This window comes from Haliaeetus leucocephalus, unplaced genomic scaffold (genome assembly GCF_000737465.1).
Source record: "Haliaeetus leucocephalus isolate CR32 unplaced genomic scaffold, Haliaeetus_leucocephalus-4.0 Scaffold417, whole genome shotgun sequence".
In the NCBI taxonomy this organism is placed as follows: Eukaryota; Metazoa; Chordata; class Aves; order Accipitriformes; family Accipitridae; genus Haliaeetus; species Haliaeetus leucocephalus.
Genome location: NW_010972853.1, coordinates 6,052,537 through 6,072,785, shown reverse-complemented (window position 1 = coordinate 6,072,785; position 20,249 = coordinate 6,052,537). Strand labels below are relative to the sequence as shown.

Sequence of the window (20,249 nt, the reverse complement as noted above, 5' to 3'; positions counted from 1 at the left end):
TAAAACTCCTGTTGATTTTCTGGAGAAGACTGAAGCCCTGGGGAATACTGGTAGCTCTTTAATAAGAGCTGTCTACCAGATGTAAAGCATAAGGATACCCACTATTGCCTCAGAAAGTGGGATGGCAAATCCTACAGACTGGCCATCATCTCCATTATTTGCTTTGGTAAAATGTGCATCCTGAATACCCCTCCGAATAATTCTTCCCTGGTGCAAGAACAGGGTTAAAACCTGGCCACAAATAAGGTCTTCATGAGTTGGCCTGAAGTCAGTAAATTCAGCATAGAATTGAAAGGAATCAAGTCTTTAAAAGAGTATTGGAGCTAATGTTGTGGTTTCACCTCCATCCAAAAGATCTGAAGTTATTATCGGTTTATTGTAACCAGGCCTAAATATATCAAACAAAAGAACTGATGTGATCAGAGCGACTGACATCTCCCAAGAGCCACCTGCTATTACCAGAACATATCTAAAAATAAGTGAGAAAAAAGCACAATATTTTGAAAAGAAACCTTTATTGTTCATACAAAGCTGACTCTGTCACGTATCATGAGGCATCATTAACAAGCTAAATATGACTCCGCTTAAAACAAACAATATTGCTTAATGAAAGTATCTGACAGAGTTATGATCAATTCTTTTCTTTGTTCTCTCCTGGATGGATTGTGTGTTTTGATACCAACTCCTCTCTTTTAAACTGCTAGCTTAGCCAGCATGTTATATGAATAACTTCTTTGCCAGGTAAATCCACCACAGGTACTAAAATCAGAGCTGGGGTCTTCTTGCCCAAATATTTTTCAAGGTATTCTTGCAGTCCTAAAATAGAAACAAAACAATTAATGAATCCTCTTTGTCTCATTTTCTATGGTGTCCTATCTCTTAAAAATGATTTCTAAATACATTTTTGAAAATTATTGTGGAGTAGCAATTAACAAAAGGAAGTGAAATGCAACTCTTAAGTTTATACAGAAGGAAGAATCATCATCTCCCACCTTCTCATCGACTAATTTGAGATTAACTTTACACGTTGCCTAAGGCCATAATTCAGCAAAACAGTTAAAAGCATGTTCCTCAACCTTGAGTGAGTGAGTGGTCTGTTGATTACAGATATAGCAAGCTGAAACTAAGTGCAGGTAGTAAAAATAACTAAAGGCCAGCTGAAATTCAGTTCTTTGTCATCTTTGGTATTTGGATGATCAGCACGTATTTGTAAACGGAATTCTGCTCTCAAGTCCCACTGTGGTGCATCAATCTACTAGAAGTTAAAGTGGGCCATTTTTTAAAACATCATGTTTTCCATTTGAAATCAATGGAAGTATGCCACAATGAAGATGTAATGGAGGAAGTCTAGGGACAGCAAAATATATGACTGCATATCTAGAATTACAGAGAGATTCAAACTGCTAAAAATACAGAATCTGGCTATAAAGAGCTCTAAAGGGACTGGTATGTGTGGCAAAAGTTTGTAAATTCGAAGTCCGTTATGGGAACAGAATTAATAATGAAGAGGATCTAATTAGGAGAATATGGGAGAGAACTAAAAATGGAAAACTTAAACTCAGCATTGAGACATTTCTGGTCATGTTGCAGCCTCAGTGGACATGCTAGAAATCCAGCCACACAGAACCCTTAAAGAAGACTACCAAAACCCCTCCAAATGACCCGACAAAAGATGGTTTCCTAATGGAAAGGTATGGCCTGCATGGGTTTTGGTGGCAATAAGTTATTTCTGTCTGCAGCTTCTGTGATTATGGCAATTCTTCATAACACTAAGCAATCTTGGCTAGAGAGGGTGTAAAGAGGGCAGAACTTGAAGACTGTCAGAGGTTTTTTTTTTGGCGTCACTGTCTGTGAAACTGTGAATAGGCAGTTCAGTCAAAGTGTTACCTCATCCAAGATAAAACATGAATTTTGCAATTGTATTCACTGAAGCCAAAACTCTTCTCTTGTTACCTGGCAGCAGTAGCATAAATTGATGTAAGAATGGCGATGCTACCCACAAAATACTGTGAAGACAGTACCAGTCCTCTGAAATTCTGCTGACTTCCTTTTGTGTTAACATCACTGACATGAGAGGTGAAAACAGACAAGGGTGAGCTAAAGATCAGCAGTCACCTCAAAGGTCAAAGGACTTCTTCATGTTGTGTGTAAAGAGAGATTCAGTCCATGTATTGCAGACATTCAGCAGTGACCCAATAATTAAGCATCAGCTAACATTTTCATTCTAAACTTTGACTTCAGAAAACTTTATAGCTATGCTGGCTCAGAAGGCTTTAAGTGGAAGTGGGTAAAGGCAAGCCACCTCAAAAATCACCAATTCCACCCTATTAAAATTACATTTCCTTTTTTTCTTCTATTAAAATTGTGCAAATATAATTTTAGTCTTTAACTTTTTTCGCAGGCTTAAAAGCTGTGAAACAGTGCTAAAGGCTACCATAACAAAACCAGGTATTACTTTCAAAGGGAGAATTTGAAAGTGAGGTATCTGGAAATACAAGTCCATTCTTTTGGTTTTTTGAGGTGGCCAAAATAGCCATAAATATTTACATTTGAACATGCCCTAGTGGACTTGGTTGCCAGCCAGAAAGAGCCACCTTTCCAAAAGACCACCGCCTTTTCTATTGCAAGTGCAAACTGCTGCAGCAAAGCCTACATGTATGGCTAAAATGTGGATGAAAATCTGGGACATATGCCTCTAAATGTTTTATTATGCTTGTAAATCAAATAGTTTGATAGGAAAACACTCTACGTTAGACATATATCTTTAAACATCTAAAAATTGTGGATAAAAGTCTGCTCACGGAAATTTCCCCTGAAAAGAGGAGTCTGGATCTTCTAAGACAGTAAAATTGTACTCCAGGGTCCCACAGAAAACAATGCACAATTAGTAAATTTGTGGCGGTCTATGTAATCATAGCTGACCCAATCCCCAAATTGACAGCTATACATTTTACCTGCTATAATAAGTTACTCTAAATTATCCAATACTAATTGTATATTTTTAATGATGTGACACTAATAAAGACACAATCTATATTTTCTTCACTCATGCAAATGATGCTTTTAGATAAGTAAGAGCCTCAGTCATGAGTATGAGTGTTTTCTGAAGCATGTAACTCTTTGTTCGAATACAAAGATTTGAAAAATTTCTTTCTTTTATATCACCTATGGAAATGTTTGCTTGATCTTAAAAGGGAAAACAAGTAAAGGACAGAGGGTTTCAGTGAGTGTGTTTGCTGGAGCTTTAACAGGAGCTCTGTATGATTACTGTTGGTCTTAAAGTTATTTAATCTGCCCTGATACAGAATGTTTATTAAAGTACAAAGAGAAGTAGCTGATTAGCAAGCAGCAAACAAGTCGTGTGTAGTGTGCCTGTTTTCATTTCCTGTGACAATCTGCATTAATTATTATTACTACATGAAATTTGCTGAAAGCAGGCAAGCTTCATCCTGTAAGATGGATCCCTGGTACTCCCAACTGATCAGCAGAAGTTCCGGGCACAGGTTCCATATGGTGTTTCTTTCTGCACCACTATGCATTTTTCTATTGACCTGAGTACAGCTGAGGGATGTGGACATAACCAAAACTTAAAACGAGCAAAAATAATTCTGAGTCTTTCCCTCTCTCACCAAAAATTCTGGCATTACAGTCTATTTCTGCCATTCCGCTGTAAGGACAGGATACCGAGATCAATAGTTTGTTGATCTCTCACACTGACTTAGCAGCTCTTCTGTATAACATGGCACAATCTAACACCGTAAGCTATTGTTTTTAAAGGTGCTTTTCACACTAAGTAGATAAAACAATGTCCTGGGAGCCCCTAAAGGGTCATTCCAAATGATTAGGAAGGTGATTTTTACATCTGTGCTGTCATTGGCTTCAGCAGGATTTAGGCAGTGTGAAGTGAGGCCACAGAATCCACTGATGTTTCCAAAATCAGGTCCCTGTTATTGCTGCCATACTCTTGCTTCACTGCATATTTGCAGGGGAGGAGTAATCTAATAGCTCATATTGAAAAGGAAAACGGTAACAAAAAGGAAGATCACATTTAGCCCAATACATAAAAAATCACCTTCATATTACAACTACTATCTTTCCTTCACTTTTTAACCAAAAGATATTGTTACATTGCTGAGAGCAGGTTTTAAATCCCTGAGCTAATAAAGCTCCATTGCTTCAGCTGGGGAGATCTGACATGCAGCATGTACTTTGAAAAGATGCGTCACAGGGGATCAGGTTCCTAACAGTTGACTAAGAGTGCCAGTCCCAAAAGATGTGCCCCTCGTGTGCAGAACACTTAACCCTTCGACCAGTACCAACATGACTATTCACAAATTATTGATGTCCCTAAATCCCTGGCAGATTGCAGACAGTTCTTGTCTCCCTTGAAGCCAAAGCATATGGTCACTAATGAGATGGATTAAAAAATACATATACACTTTCAGGGCTTTGCCACATGAATGTAAAGCCACAGAAATGGTAGAAGGTGATTGAACTGGACTGAACACTGTTAAATACATGATTAGCCTCTTGTTATGGATTATTTCCATTGATCTATATACCGTTTCACAGCATAGTTTAATTGAAGCTGTCTGGAACAAGCCTCTGCCTTAAATGATCAGGCAGGGCAATGAAAAGGTGAAACATGAGGAACTGGAGAACCCCCCTTCCTTTCTTAAACATCCAGCTGACTGTCTCTGTGGTTTACAACCATAGCAAGGAAGGCAAATGTGCTTTTAAAAAATTATCTGGTTTTACAGTTCATGGTTTTTCTCACACTTTTACTTAAGATAATATAAAATTATATAGTGGAATATAAGATTTTAAAACAAAACCTGTACAATTTGCTTCCTTCATTTTAATTAATACCTTTCTGTCCAAAATAAAATCAAGCCCAGTAAACAAAAATATACTGTTGGAATATAAAAGCAAGTCACTTTGCAAAATATGATTTTGTACTGATTTTTTGTTGCAGCTGTGAAGATTTTAAATGACAGTAACGTGGAAATTTTGCATAGTCCAATACTTGGCTTTTCATATGGTACCTTATGGTTTTCTTTACTATTCTTGATGACATTATTTCACATTGGTCATGTTGGTCATTTCTGTGTTAAGGGACTGGGTTTTCAAAATTGCTTTGCCCACAGCAGAAGTGGAGGCAACATCCTGTAAATAATTGTGTTTCCATTTTGAAAACATATCAGCTAGATCTTAAAAAATACTAAGAGCCTACCAGTTCCAGGGAAAACTGGCCAAAGATATGTTACTCAATGCTTTTATAAATTTCTTCCAAAATTATAAAATTTGAAGTCAGTCTTGATTTTTTTTCAAGTGGGAAACATTCATCTGCACAAAAAGAGGGAAATCAACAATAACTAAACATACGAGGATGGAAACAGAACTTGCTTTGGAAGCCGACCACTCCTGATTATTTATCCTAGTTATTACTAGGATAAATAATTTCCCTTGGTCCTTCTGGTTTTGAGGGAGTTGTTACAGTCTGTCTTTGCCTACTTATTTATAATATCAGGATAGTGAAGATTTGCATACTTCTTATGATGACTGGGGTGTAACTGAGTTTTCTTAAGGACTGGTAACAAGGGAAGTTCCATGGCACCTTTTGGCAGACCAGATTAGGCACAGCTCTAGAGATGATCCAAGCTCCTTCATGCAATACTGATGATACACTTCAATCACTCTGGCCTGGGATATTTATCTGAATACGAGTTAAGCAGCTGCTTTGAATTGCAGGGAAGTCTGTTGCCATGATATATGAGACAAACGACCCATATGAATTTGGATAAAGCTGTGAAACTGCTTTAAATCCGTGATTACCTAAGCCAGTCTTTGAAACTATGACAATAAAAGAATTTGTATTCTTTGCTACATAACTTTCAAAATCTAATCTGTGTTGTGAAGATTTCTTAAGCTGTGTCTAGATTTCTCTCCCTTCTTTCAAAGTCAACAATTGATGAATGAGCTTTCCTGTTGAATGGTAAATATGTAATAACATTTGTTTAAAAAAAATTAAAAAGTAACTGGCATAATTTAGACTCCAGAACCCCCCCAAATTTACTGTTTCAGGCCTATTTGTAAAGTATACATACCCCCAAATTAAAAAAAAAAAAGAAATTACAGGGGGATCTGCAGTTGCATTTGGAACTCAGGTCTCTACAAACACGTGCCTGGTCAGATGCCAAAGCAGCCACTCAGATCTGCACATCTGTATTTGCAAACAATTCTTTCATAAAAACATATCTTCAAGGATTCGTCACATTTCATTTCAGTTTGTCTTGCATTTATGGATCCATCTATATCGAAGGGATTCTTGCTTCTCGCACCAAACTAGTTTTAGTTGTAACAATGAAAATGTTTTTTTCAAGTAATCACATAACAAATGAAAATACAGCCTGGACTGGAAGCACTAAAGCCAATGTTAGCTATCCTCTTTCGGCTTTTCTGTAATACCAAAGAACCATTTCAGATGACTGCAACCTCTTCTGTGAAGGATATGTTTATTAGGGTCCAGACTGATGGGACTCTGCCATTTTGGTCATAAAATACTGTGAGTTGTAGGTACAGACACATACAAAACAGGGTAACACTTCACCCAGCAGACCATTCACCAAATGAAAGCATAGAATCTTAGAACCATAGAAGAGTTTGGGTTGGAAGGGATGTTTAAAGGTCATCTATTCCACCCCCCCTGCAATGAGCAGGGACATTTTCAACTAGATCAGGTTGCTCAGAGCCCCGTCCAACCTGACCTTGAATGTTGTCCTATCGCTACAGGCCCTGTTAAGAAGTCCCTCCCCATCTTTCCTGTAGGCCCCTTTAGGTACTGGCAGGCTGCTATAAGGTCTCCCCGGAGCCTTCTCTTCTCCAGGCTGAACAACCCCAACTCTCTCAGCCTGTCCTCACAGGGGAGGTGCTCCAGCCCCCTGATCATTTTTGTGGCCTCCTCTGGACCCGTTCCAACAGGTCTGTGTCTTTCTTGTACTGAGATAAAAATCTGCTATAAAGGGAAGACTATAGTTTCATTATATTTTACTGCTAGTCCTCTTTGTGCAGTGGACTTCTTGTCCCTTTGGAATCTATCCCAAACGTGAAAAAACAATTCTAGCAATGTTTTTACACAGGCTACAGTGAAAACATAATGAAAATTGCTGTAGGCTTGGAGGGGTACCCACAGGAGTCAGAGCAATTCTTTCTACAGCTGAGCAGAGGAAGAGGAAGAGGAAAAGGAGCTGTGTTTCCCTGCATGATAACTCCTGCTCTCGGAATCAGCGAGGAGTTGTGAGTGTGCAAGGTAGCAGCTGTGGACCTTACTGTTCATGGGAGGTACAAGAAAGATGAGTGATTGGCTTATCTTAATCGAGACTAGTTAGTCAGGGAGGATGCCCGAGCTCTGCACCACCAGCAGCAAGAGGAGAGGGACAGCTGGCCTCAAATGAGCAGCTCTGAAGGAATCCAGAAGTCGCCTCTTCCCCTCCCAGCCTCACCGACCTCTCTGCTGTTCCTGTGCTTTGGCGGGAGGGTGTAGGAAGGAAGGAAAGAGGGCTCACTCATAACCAGGGAGGGCATTAGCATTTACAGGAACCTCACTTTTCTAGAGCTGAGTCACTTGGCTGAGTAACTACGGAAGTTTTTTTAGACTGTAGCTAATGCGTTTTTTTAGAATCTGAAAGAAAATTAGTAGACAAAACAGTTATTTTTAGTGCTGGTTTGATTGTGGGCCTGTCAGCCTCGGCAATGCATCTCTTTTATCAAGCTGCCACGACACCTTGTTTTGTTTTGAGAGCAAAGTTTGATTAAAGACCAATTTCAGAAAAGTTACTCACTGTGGGCGTTAATTAGAGCTTTCTGGACTCTGCAGGGTTTTGCTTATGATCCGTTTCACTTACTAAACCCTGTAATTCAAGTTACATGAAGATGAGAACGAACCAACCCCTTTCTATTCTTCTGAAGGTTTCTGTTTAACTCAGTCATGAAAGAACCTCTCTCCCTCCCTATTACAGAATTCTAATTTCTGGCCTTTCCTAAACGAAATTAAAAATAACACTTCACATCTATAAAGACTTTTCAAACTAACAAACTGAGACACATCCTTCAGAATGGGGTCAGTAAACTATAGGAAGCATTTGCTTCTAAATAATGTTTTCAGTGGTGCCCAAGTATACTGTACATCTTAGGAAAAACAGGTAAACAACTATTTCCCTTCCTCTGCATTTTTCTGGGAGTGGACTATTGTCATTCTGTAAGAGAAGGTCCCTGGCATTCTCCTCCCCTCTTATTAGCAAACAAGAAAAGCTGTTTGCCCTTCTGCAAGCAAAAGGCCGGCTACTGTCTTAAAAATCTTAAAAAGGTGGTTGATGAAAAAAGACTTAGTAGTACTTGCAGGTAATAGGTAGCAGATTGAAGTGGGATTTATAACATGATATAGTTAAAATTAGGAACTATGTAATAAAATGAATGAAATGAAAATGCCATTGGGGTACTATGCAAATACAAGCAGTGAAAAAAAAGCAGTGCAAAACAAAACCTGACTCAGCTACATTGGATATTTGAAACTAGGCTAGACAAAACATGAAACCACATACTAAAAAGAACAAACCTGTGAAGGAGAAGATGGCCCAAAACGGTCCATCTCTTTTTTTCCAGCAGACAGGCTGCACAGGAGAATTGAGGCTGGGTGAGGTAAGATATTCAAGCAGAGTTCATGGATACTACCATCCTAAAACATCCTTTTCCAAGTATACATTCTCTGAACTTCCTTCCACATTTTGAAACCTAAACTTCAGCTTAGTTTGAAGGCTGGTATGGACTCTTCCTAAAGCTGTACAGTGTGACAGATGCACCAGGAATGCTGAGGTGGTAAGCAAATCAGGCAATCATAATCCTCAAATGAGGTTTTATACTGATAGTTGTAACAATTATAATTTCAATCCCAAACTCCACCCCTAAAACAATCATATGCCACCTAACTCTCTCTGGATATACAGAAGTTACCTTCCGAAGTACAAACAGTACCAGTCAAATTAGGTATGTTATCATGCACATCAATGGCAAGCTGCAGAAAGAAATGTGACTCTTTTAAAGATAAACAAATGCTCTGCACATTAGTTATGGCTGTTTCTCAGTAGAAAGAATTAAGATTTAGCATCCATAATAATTCTTTCAAGCTGCCGGCTATAGCTTAGAAAATAGCAGAGCATGAAAACCCATTGCTTTGTGTTTTCCAGTGTTGCGTTTTTAGCCATGTCCTATATACAGATTGAGAATTGGCCTATACAAGGTTATAAATGTGCACTTTTGTTTAAAATGTCATTAACCTTCTGCACTAAATAAAGAAACACTTAAACATGCCCTTCCAGTACTCACAGTGAGGTCTAAATATAATTTCAAAGAGAACAGAGGACTGAACTTTCTGAGTACAATCACTCAGGGAAGAACTTGTGCTTTTTCTAAAACCATGACAGAGTGCAAAGATCACGAGCCTGTTTTCCCTGTGTACTATCTTTCAACCCTGTAACGACCTAATCTCTTTACAGGGTGGATGGTTATTGAACTTGTATGCCAGCTGTGTTCAGAATCTCTGGGGAGGATGGGCTGTAATGACACCAAGCAGGGATGAGTTATGAATGGAGACAGATTATTACAAACATATGAAACAGTAAGGACCCATTTTTCAAGAGGCATCTAAGAATGCACTTCACAGTATGTGTACGCATTTGTTTGCTCATATAGTCATCTGAATGTTCCTCTGCGGACAGGTAAAACTGCAGGATTCACTAGAGGCTCACACACACGTTTTTTGTTGTATGCAAAATCAGATAAATGTGCACTTTTTTTTCCCTCCCAGATTAATTGAAAACTTGCTGTGAAAATGATCAACTGCAACAGCACCTGTGCAGTAATTATGGAACTTGCTTTTTCACCTTTAGGTCACATTACAGCTACTGACTCTTGGCCCATAGTCCAGGAGCACGAGATGGCACAGATTTGCAAGCTGTAGGACAGTTGGTTGCTGTGCGCTCCAGGTAGGGTTGGGGACACTGGTGGGGCAGCGTGTGTGGGAAGCTCGGCTGTGCCTGCTGGTAATTCAAGAACTTTTATCTCCAGGGCCTGTCAATCTGGCACCTTTCACAAGTGTTAAATTCACTTAAGTGTATTTTTTAAGAAGCTGTCATGAGACATACTGAAGCAAATATGTCCTTCAGTGGTTACACATGGACTCGGTTGTAACAATGTTTGTTAAGTGCTTTGACATTCCCAAATGATATGTTTGGTACAGCTTCCACATTTGTTCGTTTATTGAAGTCTGCTAAATAGTCTCCAAAACCAACGGGTTTAAGAAATATCTGATTGGACACAGTGCATCCAAAAGGCCTGACCACGAAGAGATATTTATATAACTAGCAGATACCACATACATCTGCTGGTGCGAGAGTTTAAGTCTACAAATAATAGAAAAGGTTTCTAAAAGACTTTGTGGTAAGCATCTTTAGACTGAGTACGGCGAAGATCATATGGTACTTGCTTTATGTCAAGTTAAGCTGTGATCATTTAAAATAACACTGATGGAATAATCATTTTCAGTTTCTAGGCCAGATTCTCAACTGCTGTAAATTGTAGCTACGCTAATTTACACCTGCTGAGGAGCTTGCACAGTACATTACATTTTTATATATAGTATCATGTGCAAACCAATGAGTTTTTTTCTAGATGTTTACCATTGTAAAGAGCTCTGAAACTTTAAATCAATCTGCTGCACTAATGTAAACAACTTATCGTAACAAAACCAGATAAAAGTGCACTAAACGTGTTAAATATATTATTAGGTCGATGAAGATCATTCATATTGATCGCGGTCTGGCTTCACAGCACAGTTTAATCAAAGCTGCCTGGAAGAGGTAACAAAAAGTGGTCATGGCATTCACTGCCTTTCGTCCTGAGGTCACCGATTTAATCCTAGAGTGAGTCTACAAATGACTAAAATTTCATTATTGCTACATCTGACAACTGATGGAAAATTAGCTGGAGCAGGCTAAAAAGAAGGGTAGACCAGTACTTAGAGGTGGAACAAAACCCAGCTTCTCTTTTAATGGGGAAATCATGCTGCCAGGGGTTGCTGATGATTCACCCAGAAGTTTGTGGGCTCTTGATAGCCACCCAACTACCTCCCCTTGATCTGGCAGATTTAGATTAATTGGATTTGTATCCTGTATGGCAGTGACCCCAGATATCAGTACCCTCTTATTCCCTATAGTCACGGAATAAAAGGAGTGAGATGAAAGTCTTTTATTCCTCTTCATGGCCTCCAAGGATGACAAATAAATCTCACTGCTAGTGCTTTCTGTGTAATGTGAGCTCATAGTTTGTTACAGATTTGGGAACGGGAGACTGGGAGAGTCATTCAACTGTGTCAACCGACAGCAAAATAAAAGAAAAAGGGTCTGAAATTTGGCCACATAGTGATGTGAGCTGCAAGTCATTTTTGCTCTAACTTGAAGTTATTAACAGCATAATTTATAAAAGCCTTCAGCAAGACTTACGTGTCATTTTATCAGGCACTGAATAAACACTAAATAACAGACAAGGTCTACCACAAAAAGTTTACCATCAACACAAAAAAAATAGAGAGCTGAAAAAGGAACGTAGGACAGGTAGGAAACTGAGACATAGAAAACAGTGCCAAAATTACACAATTTGTTAAGGTAATTTGTGAAAAAGCCAACAAGCGACCCCAAATTCTAACCCACCGTACACCTCTTCTTCCTCTTGAGAGCACACCACAGTGAGCACACTTACGAACAACAATACAGTGGCCAAGAACTGAGTCATGCTTTTGCTTGGACTGCTTTTGGATCTCTGGAATTTAAAACCAGAGTCCCAGAAGAGCACTGCTGCACGTGTTCCACCTGCTCTGTTTTCAAACAACTTCACTGCTCAGAGGCCTCTGCCACTCTTCCACCATCAACAGCTGGGGTGGTTTACAGGTTATTTGGAAGTTACCTGTGGGCTTTATGCCAAAATAGTCTATCATATCTGTCACAGGGCTAGACACCTGACTGTCTTATGATTGCTTAATAAACATTACTGCATATTTTATACCACAGCGTATCACAAGAGGCTGCAATAAAGTTAAATTATTACACAAATATATATATATACACATAAAAAAAAAAGAAGACCATTTCATCACCAAAATACACAGTCCTAAACACCTGTTTTTAAAAAAGCTTTTGGAGAAGGTCTTTCGCAATTATACAAACTGCACTGCATTCTGTGACTCCTGTACATTTTGTGATTTATAGCCACACGGGTGACAGGTAAAGTACACAGCATAGCCCAGCAGTGAATGGAAAAGCTGCCCAAGTCCGGTCTGTTGCTTAGGGGTTCCAGGTTCCCCCAGGTCCCCAGACCTCCCAAGGTGGGCCAGCACCGACAGGTGACCAGTCACTCAGCAGCACCGACGGTTCCTCTTCTGGAACACTGGCTCTTTCAACAGGAATTTCTACTTCTGGAGCCATAAGCCACATCTCCACCAAAAACTATGTTAGCTCAAAGAGATACTGGATTAATGAAATTGAAAATGCTCAGAAGAAAAATGGATGTGATGCTTTAACCACTTTTAAGAAACATGAAGTGCAAGTGATGGAAGGGTGACCTTTATCTGTCCCACAAACATGAAGCCAACCTATAAGGCACAGCGAAACATGCTTTTGATTTATCCTTGTGCCTCCTCCTGTTTTAAAGATGTGATCTGCGGTATGAGATCTGGCTTTAACAATGTTGCAGTACTGCTGGAGGGAAATAAATTGTTCAAGAGGAGATGTCAGTTTTAAAGTAAAGCAAAGATGCCCACACAGCCCTTTCTTTGGTCAACACTGATACTTTATGCCATGGGCCTTAACTTGTCAGGGAGTATCATACCCGCTGCACTGCAGAACAGGGTAGTGAGAAGGACAGGCTACAGAAAGCCATCAACATCTGTTCACAGAGAGCCGCTCCTCTCCTGGAACATCATCACTGGAGCGGTCTTGCCAGTATTTTCTACACTACATCAGCTGAATGAGTAGGCTTTTTTTTTAAAAAAAGGCTTCTCTTCCAAGGCAGTTTTTCAATTACACCACTGCTAGGAAGATTCATTAGAATCAGGCCATCACCTCTTTTTCTCCTTTGCAGAAAGCACACGTTGGTAGAAAGGAAGGCAACAAAATATGCTCAGACTAGCTGAATTTTTGCTAAATCACTTTGCAGGGCACAACCTGCCACAAGAATGCTTAGGGTCATTAACGCCCTAAAAAATCTGGTAAGAGAAAAACGTGAAACATGAAGATGCAAAAGGATTATTATTATCATCATCATCATAATCATCATTATTGTTATTATTATTAATAATGATCATCTAATCAGTTTCATTTTTGACTTACCAAGAGCAAAGAGGCAGAAGAAAGGAAAACTAAGTGGATTGTATCATGTATAGTCAGAACTTCATGCTAAATATATTTGTGTCTTCCTGCAAATGTTGCCATTTGTAATTTTAGCAACTAATTTAGGAATCTAGCACTTTCAAATGCTACTAACATCAATACTGCCACATTCAAAGTTATCGGCACATCTCATTTTAGTAAAGCATAACACAAAGGAATAAAATAATAATCTACGTGCTTAAAATATAAAAGCTGGTTATTTATTCCTCCAGAATTCTAGCTTTCTCCCAGGGGAAATCTGGAGGTTTTGAATTCATTGATCCTTTGCTTTGCCACTATTCTTCTCTCCTTTGACCTTTTTGATATTTTTTGTTCGCTGTCACATTTTTGCTGATTTGTTTTTAAATTATAGATCTGATTTTAGTTTCATTTTTCTTAAACCGCTTGCCACAATCCTTTAGAAAAATCTACTCGTGTTTCATTCTTAAGGCCAACCGAAGATTTACAATATGCTAAACTGGACAAAAATTCTGTAGTAATCAGCACAATATACTTTATACTCCATCATAATCATTTTTTCTGGCTCCATGTCGATATAACTTTTTCTGCTTTTTACAATGGTTTACAACTTAAATAATTTAATACAACAGTTGTTATATTTTTATTGCAAGCTTATAAAACTTGTACGATAAGTCTCTTCCATGCAATATATTAAACAAAGAAATGACAGAGAAGAAGGGGAACTGATGATTACTAAAACTGTAATTCAGTCTCCAAGTTCTGAGTGTGTTATAAAGTGCTTCTGACTCACTTGTGTATAGCACATCTTGCCAGCATTCCTCAAATGAACCACCTCTTCATATTCAGTTCTCCTTACCTGTTATTTTAATGTTGATATAGGAAAAACAAGGATGATTTCACACTTCAGGCAATGCATTGATGAAGTGGTGGTCCAGGGGAAAGGACCTAGCATAAAGAAACAAGTGGCAGGAATGCCATTGCCAGCTCAGCCACCGAGTTGCTGGAAGTCCTTCTTTTGGCTTCAGCGACACGTATAGAGCTATGCTTTACTTATTTTTGCAAGGGCTCCCAGTGCTGTAAAGACACATGTCTCCTTAAGTCTCAGGCAGGGCCTTTGTGTCTGATTTTTGTGTTTCTGAGCAACTGCAATTCTTGATGCTTTGTATAATCAATCACCAAATTTCATACTTCCAGTTTTAGAATAGAAAAAGTACTTTCCTGCCTTTGTGAAATGCTTTGAGATTGCTTGATGAATAATTGTTACTGCCATAGGATATCTGAGAGCTTATGTAAAAGATACTGCTTCAATGCATCCCTCAATATGACTCTTTTAAACTATGTTTTACATTACAGACCCACTTTACATACTTTTACATACACAGTTCTGTCCACACCTACAAAGTAGGTCACTGTATATCCACAAGAACATACAAGTCTGCTACTTCTAAAACTCCTTTGCTGATAATATACATGAAAATAATACATATTGATCTAAATTTATGTCAGAAGTAAACTTTACTGACTTGGAAATGCTACATTTATTTCTATTTTTGGAGTAATTATTCATATTTTTGAAACTTAGGATAAAAACTTCAACTAGCTGTGGTACAGATTCTTCATCACCTACTGCAGTAAGCCATTTCTGCATAAAATGCATCATAGAAACCCCTTTCCTCTATACTGAGACTTTTAACAGAAAAAAAGGCATCACGTATACCTTACAGAGGTAAATCATTTCAGTTTCTAAGGCCAGGCTTGATAAAAATCTCCAGAAGATATTTCTGATGGCTTGGCCAAAAAATTTACATAATTCCTGTAAATCACTTAACTGTGTGGTCTTAATGCTGCTAATACAAAGGCTCTTTGCCTAGATGATTAAGATTTCTTAGTAGAAATCAGCTTGTGACTCCTAAGAGATACAACATGCCAGCTGAGAAATAAACTTACAAACTTTTCTATTTGTCCAAAAATATGGTAAGAGTGCAGATATATGAATATTAGTTTCCGAATTGTGTTACCATGGTTTCAGCCCTTGCCTACATGGATCACTCACTTTGTAGGGTGCAGGACCACAGATGCCTGCATACTTTCTGAGATCTTTTTTTTTTTATCTGATACTTGAATCATGCAATGCCAAAATGAATAATGGAAATAAACCCAGCATTAGACTCCTAGATTAAGCAGCAAGATTTTTTTCCCCAAAATATTAAACAAAAAATAGAACTTGGAAGATAGGTATGCTTATGGGCTGGAGAAACTTCAAGAAAAATACCTAGAGGATAGCAACTCAATTTATTTTGACAGCTACCTTTCTCCTCCTCATTAAATATCTTAGGTATGATATTTACCTTTGTATGTTTGTAACTACAAAGATAATTAGATCAAGCTATATTAAGCTCCCCCACTCCAGAGACTGTTGCATGCTTGATCAGTTGAATGTTTGATAACTGATCAAAAATGTGCTGCATGTAGCGTTCTAATTTCTGTTTATTGCCTATCAAACCTGAAATCTAATAGCCAGCATATTGTTTCCAATAGAATGAGACAAACTGTGGATTTGCTTCTGTAATCCTTCACAAAGGATTCAATAAGGGTGGGCATATTAGGAAGGAATCATTTGGAAGGCAGGAAAAACTTCTAAGTAATAAACAAGAAAGCATCCTTGTAATTTTAATCATTAACTCCGTAATGCCAGCCTAAGCAGATAAATCAAGATCACAAAACATCTAAATAATGAGCTAGTTTCCATATGGAAATGTCTAGAAGTCATCCATTACTATTGCTGCTTTTCCATATAGCAGACACTGAAATCAATATGCTGCACTGGTTCAGTAAATTTGTCTCTTAACAAGTTAATAAAACAGTGATTCCCACATAGTCGTTCCATCAAACTTTCATAGAAAAAAATGAGAATATTAAATGCACTAAGATAGGGAAGATCTGCTCCATTTGCTCTGCAATGATAATCTTTTACAAAAGAGGATTTTTATTATTAATTCTTCGCCTTCTGGGGATATTATAATTTCCTAGAATATAAAAATGCCTTAAGCACAGCAATTTGCTGAGCTAGACTGAATTTCAGGATGTTTCAAATGAGCTGATAAACAACTGCATAATTAGCAATTATTAGATCAAGACTGTACAGTACAGATATATGAGTGATCCAGCCAATGGACAAGCAAGTTGCAGATACTGTTTTTAAAACCATGAGTCAGTGTTATGTTTTGACGTGCATCACAACTTTTCTTTTAAAGAATTAAATACCCTACCGCTTATTTTTTCTTTAGAAATGCAGATTATTCTATCAACCAAATCCTTGGGGTCTTAATCATTGGACACATCCCTCTGTGTATGAATAATAAGGAGTTTACAGGCTCAATATAACTCATGCGCTAAAAGTGATTAGACTGAATTTTTTTTTCAATTAAATAGTTACAAATCAATTGTATAAGCATGTTAAACTCAAGACCTAGTATATTTCTTAAGCCTTGAATTCTGCAGCTCCTTAGTGAAATATATTATTGTACCTTACAAAATAAAGAATGTAATCAGATATATTACAAAAAACTCAAGTGTAAAATTAATGTGATTTATACTACCACCACATTTTCAGGACCTGTGTACTTGTTACTTATATATCGTTTTGTCAAGCAGTCGGAGAATGGCTAGGAAATGTGGCAGCTAGATAAGAGAGAGACAACACTAAGGCTGTTTGAGATGCAGAATAAAGTTACTAGCTGAGTTTTTCTCTAAAAGAATCAGACAGGCAACAGTTAGTAGAGCTGATATCTCTAGTGACAGCTTTAGGTTTCAGGACAGATCTACCAACATGATAGGTCCTTTGAAATGAATGGCACAATTCACACTATTCGCAATTACTGTTTTAATTCTAACTTGATTGCATTTAGGAAGACTACTTTACAAGAATTTACAGTGGTTCATTAATACTAGTCATGAGTGTTATAAACATCATTTTTAAAACAAGAAAATTCAAATTCAAAACCACTGGTTTGCACCAAGAACAGATTTTATTTAAAATTTAGCATGGAATTATTCTCATGTGATTTAACAGTTTAAAAGCTAGGCGCCTAATGAAAAACAGCCCTCTTCCAAAAGATTATTAATCCCATTTTAAAATAGACTACAGGATGAAGGGTCCCTTGGAGGTGACTGTCACCCAACACAAAGAACCTAGGTCATTAGGTTAAAAAAAACCAGTTAACTTCTTTTAGGCAGTTAGACTAAATTGATCTTATCACAGCTGTCCAGGCAACTGTGAATTGCATCACTATTGTTTATAATAGCAACACGGAATTTAAATGAACCTCTGGTTAATTGAGTTATTACTGCAGACAACTTCATTGCTCAGTGCCTTACATTAAATGATCAGCTAATCCTTCCTATTTCAAATTCTTCTGGAATGGTTTTCCATTCTCAGAACACCAGCTTCAAGTGGAAATTTAATCAATGTTCACAAAATTATCAATAAAGCTAAAATGTAACACTTGTAACAGCAGAACGATTTAGACATACTTTATTTAGAGATATATTACAATCTCTTTGTCTAGTAAACTTTTCCTTGTCACACCCATTGCTCAGAAGAGTTTAGTTTTAAAAAGGTGCAGAATACAGAAGTTTGCCATTCAGTAGATTAGAAACAGTTATAATCAGAAAAGCAACAATATAAAGTGGAAGCTTCTTACTCAGATCTGCTGCTTTGTAGTCTGCATTTCCTCTTATCTTTGCAACTGTGAGAGCATTTCAAAACCCTTATAAAAGTGACTGGTCTTCACATTTATCATAGCTGCAGGGCTAAATTTAGACTCTAGGCCAAGCTTAATTTTAAGTGTTGAAAACAAAGAAACTTCCTCTGACAGGTTAATTAAAATAAAGGAAGCTATTTAAATCTGCCCAAGGATATGCATGTCAGTGGTAGTCTTAGTGGTGACATTTGGTGGGCAGTGTGTAGATGAGGTAGTCAAATGGGTGCACCATAGAAAGTAATTTTTTATGCAGCAAGCACATCATATACACACTGTTAGGTAAGCTATATGCACATACTTTTAGCCCTAAGAACCAAATTTAGCTAAGACTTATATATTGGTTCTGCTCTAGCTAATGTAATCATTAACTAAGGGTCACCAAGTAAACCTTCATCTGCTTTTGTGAAAGTTAAGAGGTGCTAACTCAGTGATATATTTCCCTACATTTATAGGATTACTGGCACAGAATCCTTATAAAGCATCGTGGAGCTGGGACATGGGGAAAGGAATTTGGTAGAACAGGTTGCCACTTCTTGTACTCTGTGGTTCAACCAAAGAGTTTTAAATAGTTGCATGCAGTAGCAGCATGACTGCAGAAGGTCATGCTTGTAGCCTACAGGGATGTCATAGAAGAGTGTTAAAGAAAAGCCATTCATATAGCAAACTACTCAGTCTCTGGATTGGGGACACTTGTAGGTGGATCACTGTGACCTGCACGGTTGAGAGAGCTCTCTTCTTTCACACGTACTGTCCTCTATAGGTATGGGATTCTATGGTGCTGATTTTAACACTGAACTTGTTAATCTGTTTTAGGCAAACACTAATCAATACAAGAAATGCAAAAAATATTTTAAATTTGGAACAGGATTAAAGAAAATAATTCTGACTCCGTTCTAAGTCAATGGTAAAACTAGTCGTTTCAATGAGGTCATCATGACTCCAGGACCACGTGATAAGGTTTCAACAAGCACTGAAGAAAGCAAATACCCCGGATACAAATGAGAGCCTGGCCTAAGTGACCTGCTAATTTGCCCAGCCCAAAACACTCCTGAAAACTGCACAAAGTGCTGCAGAGAGGAACAGCACAGGACAGTATAGAGAATACTGACAACTGGGAATGTTTTCTGGTGCTATACCACCCTAGACGTAGCTGTAATTACCTACAAAAAGAGACTATATTGGCTGGTGCGACATAAAGAAATTAACCTCACCTATGTTGAGAGGACCACCCAGTTGGTGGCTGATTTGGTTCAAGACTGATTAACCATCAATTAGAAACAGGTCTTTCAATCCCAACAGTTCTCTGCCACTTTTTGAATCAATTGAAATGTCTTCCAGATAAAGTCAGCCAGCCAAAGCACAGCAAGGCAAAGCTATCCTGCTTTAAGATAACTCCAGGAAAGGAATCACTACTGTTACAGGAAATCCACGATAATTTTGCAGAAAGGCCCAATATTAACTCTTCATTATAAACATCAAAAAAGAAATTATCACTTGCTTATATACATATAGAATACTGTCAGACATAAAAAATGCCTGAATGCTGACAATTATGTTCCTTCTCAATAATTTGGACTTACTACACAGTAAGAATTAAATGTTTTTAGCAAGAACCATTTGAGATTAAGTAGCTTTTCAGTTTTTATCATAGAATGGTTTAGGTTGGAAGGGAGCTTTAAAGGTCATCTAGTCCAACCCCCCTGCAATGAGCAGGGACATTTTCAACTAGACCAGGTTGCTCAGAGCCCCGTCCAACCTGACCTTGAATGTTTCCAGGGATTGGGCATCTACCACCTCTCTGGGCAACCTGCTCCAGTGTTTCACCACCCTCATTGTAAAACCAATTTTCTGCAAGTAATTGTAAAATTTATGTTATCCTCACCTAATGGCAATGACTGGCACACTTTTCACATTGCTAGCTTTGGCCTATGTCCTGGTTTCAGCTGGGATAATTTTCTTTCTATAGCTGGTATAATGTGTTTTGGATTCAGTATGAGAAGAATGTTGCTAACGCACAGATGTTTTCAGT

General features: G+C 38.0%; 1 protein-coding gene across 1 annotated transcript in view; it reads right to left on the bottom strand.

Moving 5' to 3' along the window:
* Positions 1-503: 503 nt before the first annotated feature.
* DPH6 (diphthamine biosynthesis 6) overlaps positions 504-20,249 on the bottom strand; it is a 215,911-nt gene continuing 196,165 nt past the window's right edge. Inside the window, exon 15 of the mRNA XM_010574222.1 lies at positions 504-816. Coding sequence (XP_010572524.1) covers positions 701-816 — 116 coding nt within the window. The 3' untranslated portion in view covers positions 504-700. The remainder of the gene's footprint in view (positions 817-20,249) is intronic.